Here is a 7,799-nt window from a genome sequence, read left to right on the forward strand (position 1 = left end):
GGCCGGGGGTCAGTGGGCGGGGACTGGGTAGGGCTCAGTGGGCCAGGCCGGGGGTCAGTGGGCGGGGACTGGGTAGGGCTCAGTGGGCCAGGCCCGGGGTCAGTGGGCGGGGACTAGGTAGGACTCAGTGGGCCGGGCTGCGGGTCAGTGGGCGGGGATCCGCGGAGGGCACAGCCTGAGGGCCGACCCCCAGACTCCCTGTCGGACGATGCAGGCCTGGGTTTGAGGAGTTCTGGAATCAAATGTTTGATTGGGATGGTTCTTGTGTGTCTGCACGGAACCATTCAGTCTCCATCCAGATGTTGGATGTTCCTTAGATCAGAGGTCCCCAACCTATGGTGAGTTGTATGGTTAGTTCATTATATGTTACAGTGTGACAATGATAAAAATAAAGCGCGCAATGAACATAATGCGCTTGAATCATCCCGAAACCATCACCACCACCACCACCCCCCCACCACCCCTACTCCGTCCATGCAAAAATTGTCTTCCATGAAAACGGTCCCTGGTGCCAAAAAGGTTGGGGACCACTGCTTTAGATAAGTCTCTGGGGTAAGAGGTTTTGCTGATGTTCAGCAGTTATGGGGGGCTTGGTACAAAACAGGCCCTGTGCTGGTGCCGGGGTGTAAAGGTGGTTTGTGGGCCCCGTCCTGCGGGGTTCTCAGTCTCTGGAGGGTTTGGAGGTGCAAACCAGGACGACACAGTTTCACGTGTAGTGATGGAAGTCTGTGGAAGAAGCTAACACAGAGAAGGGCAGGTGAGAACAGCAGGAAAAGGTTCTCATAGGAGCTGGGTGACCTCCTTGGGTATTTTACAGACAGGAGTCTTGCTTTGGATAAGGCAGCGGTTCTTAAAATGTGCCCAGGCATCCCTGAGGTTTCAGAGCCATTCTGATAGTAACACCAGGACATCGTCTGTGTTTTTCACTTCTCTCATGAGTGCACCGTGGAGTTTTTCCAGAGGCCACCTGATCTGTGATAGTGAGCAGATCGAATGCAGAAACAGAATTGAGAATCCAGCTACTGTAGACCCAAGAGAGATTCGCAGAAATTAAAAACATTGCCGTTCTTCTCATTAACTAGTTTCGTTTTGACAAAATATTTATTTTTTATTTAAAAATATTATTTTGTTAACATGTAAAAAGCTTATTTTTAAGTGAATTAACGAGTACTTCTAGTTTGAACTTACAGAAATTATCAGTAGATATAACTCACACAAACAACAGCCCTTTGGGGTCTTTAATAATCGTTTAGTGTAAGGGGTCATTATACCAAACCACTTTGAGAACCACGAGAGTACTGATTCTCAGGTTCTAGTTGCTGAGATTCCTCTGGTCTTAGTTTTGAATTATTGCTCGTTGTTCAAAGATGTTAAGACATCTGCTACTCAAGGGCACTGAGTGACGGGTCGCTTAGAAACAGGTGGCAACCGCCTGTGCTTTACAAACTAGGAACGACAGTAAGCGTCTAGAGTCAGCAATGCTCCGAGACTCGTAAGTGAATCGGGTTTTCTGCGCAGAGGCCCCGGCGCTCAAGAACGGTGTCCTGCTCCTCCCTGCTCAGGTATCTTCTGTATGACGTCAACCCCCCGGAAGGCTTCAACCTCCGCAGGGACGTCTACATCCGTGTTGCCTCTCTCCTGAAGACTCTCCTAAAGACGGAGGAATGGGTGCTGGTCCTGCCCCCGTGGGGGCGCCTCTATCACTGGCAGAGTCCCGACATCCATCAGGTCCGGATTCCCTGGTCCGAGTTTTTTGATCTTCCGAGTCTCAATAAAAACATCCCCGTCATTGAGTATGAGCAGTTCATTGCAGGTGAGGCAGAGCGCCAGCGCCAGGCTGCGGGGCGGTGGTGGTGGTTTAACTGGGGCCAGGCAGTTGTTTCCTTCTTTCTTTCTTTTTTTTTTTTTTTTTAAAGAGACAGGGTCTCACTCTGTCACCCAGGCTGGAGTGCAGTGGCATCATCATAGCTCACTGCAGCCTCAAACTCCTGAGTTCAATCAATCCTCCCACCTCAGCCTCCCAGGTAGCTGGGACTACAGGTGTGCACCACCATACCCGGCTAATTTTTCTATGTTTTATAGAGATGGGGTCTTGCTCTGTTGCTCAGGCTGGTCTTAAACTTCTGGCCTCAAGTGATCCTCCTGCCTTGGCCTCCCAAAGCGCTGAGATTACAGGCGTGAGCCTCTGCACCAGGCCTCATTTCTGACGTAGACATCAGGCAGGGCTTGAGACTGCACCCAGCCCATCTGCCAGCATCCTGGACCCACCTGGCATCCCCACCTCAGGCCTGTCGTAGCACCTGCTCTGCATAGCAGCCCAGTTCCCTGTCCCAGACTACCAGGGATCTTTCCACGGTGTTCCTGGGGAAATAGATCTTGTGCCTCTCACCTCTGAAAACCGTGGCAGCCTGACAGGTAGGCAGAGTGCAGCTAGAGCCACCCTAAATACGCGGCCAGGCCTGGTTCCTGTCCTAGCAGGACTCGGCTCCCTGTGCCAAAAGGCCGCCTTACGTGAGGGAAGACACGCTGTGGGCAGTGGAGACTTCTGTGAAGACACCTCTTGTTTGACTTCATGCTGCTTGATCTTTCTGTTTTCATTTTTTTTAAGAGGAATTAAAGCTTTGCTTAGAATAAAGGTATTCAGAGCTTTCTGTTGCTTTTCTTTGGAAGCTATAAATTCACAAGTAAGTGACACTTTTCCACTGCACCGGAGAGGCCGTGGAGGAGAACGAGTGAGTCTGGGCTCCGGCTGCTGCTCCGTAGCATGTAACGAGTCCTTACAGCGCCCTCGGGGCCAGACACCCCCGCTCCCTGCTGAGGGCTGTGGCTCCCGCGTGGTGGTTTCTCTGGGTTCTTGTTACACCTTAGGTCTTGTCACTTTGAAATGTTTTCTGAGTCACTCTTGTGGAGGGGCGCAGAACCAGGGATGGGCCATCCGCCATCCTCATTCGCACTGAAGACGCAGAGAAAGCATCTCAGAGCACGTCCTTCCCTGACGAGACTTGCAGATTGACCTGTGAGTCCTGGGAAACGAGAGCTGCAGTTCTCTCTTGAGTCTGACTGACAGCCGGCCTCTGGTCTGAACTTCACGTTCCGTCACGGGAACCTGAGAAACCGGCCTGGCTGTAGGCCTCTGAGGCTGCTCCGTGCCTGGGACTGGCAGGGGGCTCTTCCCTGCTGTTGTCCAAGCCTCTGTCCCTCAGGCTGGGGCAGGACAGGAGCAGCACAGGGAGGACAGTGCCCTATGTCACGAGCCTCTGAGGTGGGTGCAGTGGTTTTGACGTCTCCCTGCCATCGACTAGCGTGGGACTCGCTGAGCCGTTTCCTCACCTACGGGGGGGAAGGAATGGGGTGCCTGTCCTCGGACGGCTGCCAGGAGAGAGCACACAAAGACGCTTGTGATGTGGCTCGCAGGGCCCCTGGCGTACAGGGTCTCCACTCCCTCGCCCCCGTGGCTCTGGCTTCAACCACCGGCCACATGGCCGTGAGTCCCCAGTCATGAGTGAGTGTGAGAAAGACCAGAGTTTCACTTGCTGCAGCCTCTCGTGACTGGCCGTGTCATGCCACCTTGGGCAGATCTTTACTGACCCCTGGGGTGTGGCAGCTGGCGCCCTCCTGAGGTGGGGGAGCAGTGGGTGCAGGGCGCACAGACTCCGGCTCTCCTGGAGCCCCTGCCCCGGGGTTGGGGCGGGGGGGTAGAAACAGCAAAAGTAACAAGTGAAAAGTCGGGAGTCAGGATGGTGAAGAGCTCGAGGACAGAAATCAAAGGGGGTGGTCACAGCCAGCCCGGAGGGGACGGTCCAGGCAGGGGCAGCCTGCACAGGGCCTGGGAGGAAGCGCCGGTGTTGGAGGGACATGGGGGCAGAGGGGCAGGGCTGGAGGAGCTGTGCGGTGACCTCTGTCCTTCCTCTGCTTTCAAGAACTTCCTCCGGTCCCTTTGGGGAATGAGGTGGCATTAAGTAAATTGACAGGTCACCTGTACCGGTGGCTACGTGGCGATGCCGTCAGCGCGCCTTGGCTCCTGTTGCACTGCCCAGCTCTCCTTGTCGTTTTCAGAGTCCGGAGGGCCCTTCATCGACCAGGTCTACGTCCTGCAGAGCTACGCAGAGGGGTGGAAGGAGGGCAGCTGGGAGGAGAAGGTCGACGAGCGGCCGTGCATCGATCAGCTCCTGTACTCCCAGGACAAGCACGAGTACTACAGGTAGCGCCGGGAGGGCGCCCCCAGGGTCATGTCACCGCGTTCCCGTCATCTCGCGGGGTCCTGAGGATTCCCTGTCAGGCACTGCTCATGGCCGCCCCGACCGCGGGTCTCTGTGCTGCGGCCTCAGCACCTGTGAGCAGGCGCCTCACCCCTTTATGGACGAGGGACCTCAGGGCATTTTAAAAACACCTACGCGAGATCCCATAGTTGCTTCCCTGCTTCTTTCAACACACTTGACCTTGGCTGAGGGAACAGCAGTCTTGGCCCCGAACATAAATTGCCACTGGGGGCTCTGATGTCAGGAGACCCCCGTGGAGGAGCTGTCACTTACCACATCTGCAAGCGAAGTGCCGAGATAGCTGGTTTCTGAAACACGAGCAGCGGACGGCATGAGCACAGTTGTGTGACCTGACAGTTGCCGCCAGACTCCGGCACTGCAGGGGAAGCCTGGTTTCTGTGCGGGTCCCTCTCCACCACTCCTGCCCTCCCCCGTGGGTGGGACCGTCCAGAGTCACGAGGAAGGCGTCAGTGGCCCATCAGTCACATCAAATCGAGATGCATGGTTTTCTTTTAAAATTCTCACGAGAGTGTCATGATCTGTTATGCAATCAGTAAGTTTTTCCTAAACGAAGCAGCTATGTTTTATCAAGGTTGAGCCACTTTGTGTGTGCATGTAGATTTTGTTACCCGTGTAAAAACAAAACAGACTAATACGAGCACCATGGGTTTGTTTCGCAGAGGATGGTTTTGGGGCTACGAAGAAACCAGGGGGTTGAACGTTTCCTGTCTGTCCGTCCAAGGGTCGGCCTCCATCATTGCGCCTGTGCTTTTGAAAAACACCTCTGCTCGGTGAGTGCCGGCCCTGTCACCGGGCCCAGCCCTCCAGGCAGCGGGTGCCGTGCTCCGTGCGTGGTGTGGGCATCGCGCTGTCCTTGCCGAGGCCGCCTGCCCCTCACCCGCACACCTTGGCTCAGACCCTGGGGAAGCTGGGGGTTGGGGTTGAGGAGGCTGCTGCGTGTGACCCCGGAAAAAGCCCAGGAGAGAATCTGGTTTGGACCCGGTGCACCGAGGCGGGGAGGGGCTCGCGTGTGCCGGCAGAACTGCCCGTCCTCACACGGGAGCCTCCCGCTCGGGAAGCTGCTGGTTGACCTGCACGGCGCAGTGGCGCCCGCGGTTGGGGGGGGCCAGTGGAGCGGCAGGGACACGGTCCGGGTACTCAAGCAGGGCGTGGGCTGGGGGTGGCCGAGTGGAGCCACAGGTCCCCTGTGCTCTAATCGAGCCACCTAGGGAGCTTTAAAACATACACCCCGACCTGCCCTGCCTTTCCTCATTTTCTCACCTCATGGGCCAGGCCGCCCTGGGCCGTCACCCTGGGCCTGCGCAGGGCCTGGGCAGCCGCTCGCTCTCGCCACTGGGTGGCAGCGGCCCCAGGGAGACGTCGCGAGGGTCCACCCAGGGACGCAGGGGACTGTGGACAGGTCAACGCCTGATTGTGCAACAAACTCTGTGCCCCGAGGCGGCCTTCTTGCTGTCGTGCCCACGTGGCGGGGACCTCCAAAGCCCGTGGAGGCGCCTCGCTGGCCGTGGTTCTGTCTGCAGATCACACTTCGCTCAGTGTCACCCTGGACGTCGGAGCTGCTGCTGACTCCGGTGGGCCAGGACCCTCGTGGCCTCCTTTCGGCTGCCGTGGCCCTTTGTGGCAAGACAGGTGGCTTCCGCACAGACCGGCATCTGCTGCTGCTCGGGAAGTCCCAGTCACTTCCAGAAAAGTAGAGCTACGATGCTGAGGAAACTGGGCTGGATTTGTTGAGATTCGGCGTTGACACTGTCCCAGAACTGGGCTGTTTTCATTGAAACATCTGGTTTCAGAAGCAGATCTGCCTAGTTCGGGGCCTGTGCCATAGAATCCTGCAGGTCAGTTTTTTCGGACTCACGTTTCCAGGTTAGGACGGAACTGAGCCCAGAGAGGGACTCGGAGCGGCTGGTCCTGACCGAGGAGAAGCGGCCGGGCCGGGACAGCGGGGAGACCCCGGCTCAGGCAAGCGCGGCTCAGCGGGCGAAAGACCTGCCGTGAGAACCAGCCCGAGAGCTGCTGGAAGACGCCTCGCGACCTTGCTGCGAAGAGTCATTCCTCAAACCGGCTGTGGAAAGTGCTCACCAAAAAAGAGAAGATCCATACGTTGTTACATTAAAGTAAAGCATTTCTGTGCATTGATTTCTGCGGGCCGGCCTCAGAGGGGGAAGGTCCTGGCGGCCTACGAACGATGAAGACGTGTGTCCGCGATGTAGGTGCGGTTCCTGGACGCCAGGGAGCCAAGGCCGGCAGCCGGAGTAGGGTGGGCCAGAGACGCAGCCCGCGCCTTCCAGGAGCGGGCAGGGGCCGTGAACGCGGGAAGGTGCGCCGTGGGAGGGCTGGGACAGGGACGCGCAGGATGCTCCGGCAGGAGAATCTGGCAAAACCGCCGGGGAGTGTGGCTCGGTCGGAGTTGAGGATCGCAGACGTGTGGCTCGGCAGATGCCCTCGCCCTGCCGGCACGCACTCTGCCTACCAGACACCTGCGCAGGCGCGGCCGCGGTAGCCCCAGGCCGGGAACACCGCGTGCCCCGCGGCAGTGGGCCGATAGAATGAGGGCTGGACGCTGAGCGTGAACAAGCGGCTCTGCGTTCACAAGCAGCCGGCCGCGTACAACGCCCAGCGAGGAAGCGAGAAACATAAATCCCGTCCGGTCTCATTTGCGCGAAGTCAAAGACGGGCACGTGCGTAGGAGGTGGGACCTGGGTGGGGGCTGCAGAGCGTCGGTGTTAGGGCGGTTGGTTCACCCGCACGCAGGTTGGAACGCGCATCTCTGAGAGCCTCATTGCGTTTTATAGTAAAACCCACAGGAAGCAGTTTTGAAGCAGTGCCAGAGGCAGCCACCACATCCAGCTACTCCGCCTCTTTCCAGAAATAGCCTCACGTCAGCGCCCGTACGTGTCTCTCTCTCTTTTTTAAACGCAAGTGGAATCACATCGTGTACATGATACACGTGTTCTCCACGAGGTTTCCGTTTGCGCCTTTTCCCACTTACCCACGCATCTGGGGTGTTGCTAAGGACGCGTGGGCATCACCTTGTTCTTTGGCAGCCGTCTCTCACAAGTCTAAGCGAGTTGACTGGCCAGCCTGGGTTGGTGGCCTTCTGTTGGTTCCAGGTGTTTGCTGTTCCAAGTGGGAAGTCTTTTGTAGAGAAGCCTTTGCTCAAACCACAGGGCAGTAAGATTGTCGGATCACACCCAGATCAAAAGCCGCTGGGTGGCAGGTGAGCTCTCAGTGGGAGTCACTGGGGAGCCGCCCACAGAGGCCATGCAGCGCTGGTCCCCAGGCAGCCACCAGGGCAGAGAGCCTCAGTCCCAGATCTGATAAGAGTACAGTCCCTGGTCTGTTAAATTGTGTTTCTTTGATTTCAGAGTGAGATTACATCTTAATAGCCTTTTGAAAAAAATGCTACTTTATAAAGCACCAGTTTAAATCTGTTACCCATTTTTTTCTCTGTAGAAATTTAAAATTTTTATATAATCAGATTTATCACTCTGTTCCTCAGAGGCTTCTGGGTTTTCTTAT

At 56.7% G+C, this 7,799-nt stretch overlaps 1 protein-coding gene across 1 annotated transcript in view; it reads left to right on the forward strand.

The window, feature by feature from the left end:
* POFUT2 (protein O-fucosyltransferase 2) overlaps positions 1–7,799 on the forward strand; it is a 15,484-nt gene that overhangs the window by 507 nt on the left and 7,178 nt on the right. Inside the window, exons 2-6 of the mRNA XM_012652680.1 lie at positions 1,563–1,813; positions 4,057–4,201; positions 4,940–5,051; positions 5,801–5,851; positions 6,144–6,243. Of these exons, the coding sequence (XP_012508134.1) occupies positions 1,563–1,813; positions 4,057–4,201; positions 4,940–5,051; positions 5,801–5,851; positions 6,144–6,243 (659 nt within the window). The remainder of the gene's footprint in view (positions 1–1,562; positions 1,814–4,056; positions 4,202–4,939; positions 5,052–5,800; positions 5,852–6,143; positions 6,244–7,799) is intronic.

This window comes from Propithecus coquereli, unplaced genomic scaffold, assembly GCF_000956105.1.
Source record: "Propithecus coquereli isolate 6110/MARCELLA unplaced genomic scaffold, Pcoq_1.0 Scaffold399, whole genome shotgun sequence".
Classification (NCBI taxonomy): Eukaryota; Metazoa; Chordata; class Mammalia; order Primates; family Indriidae; genus Propithecus; species Propithecus coquereli.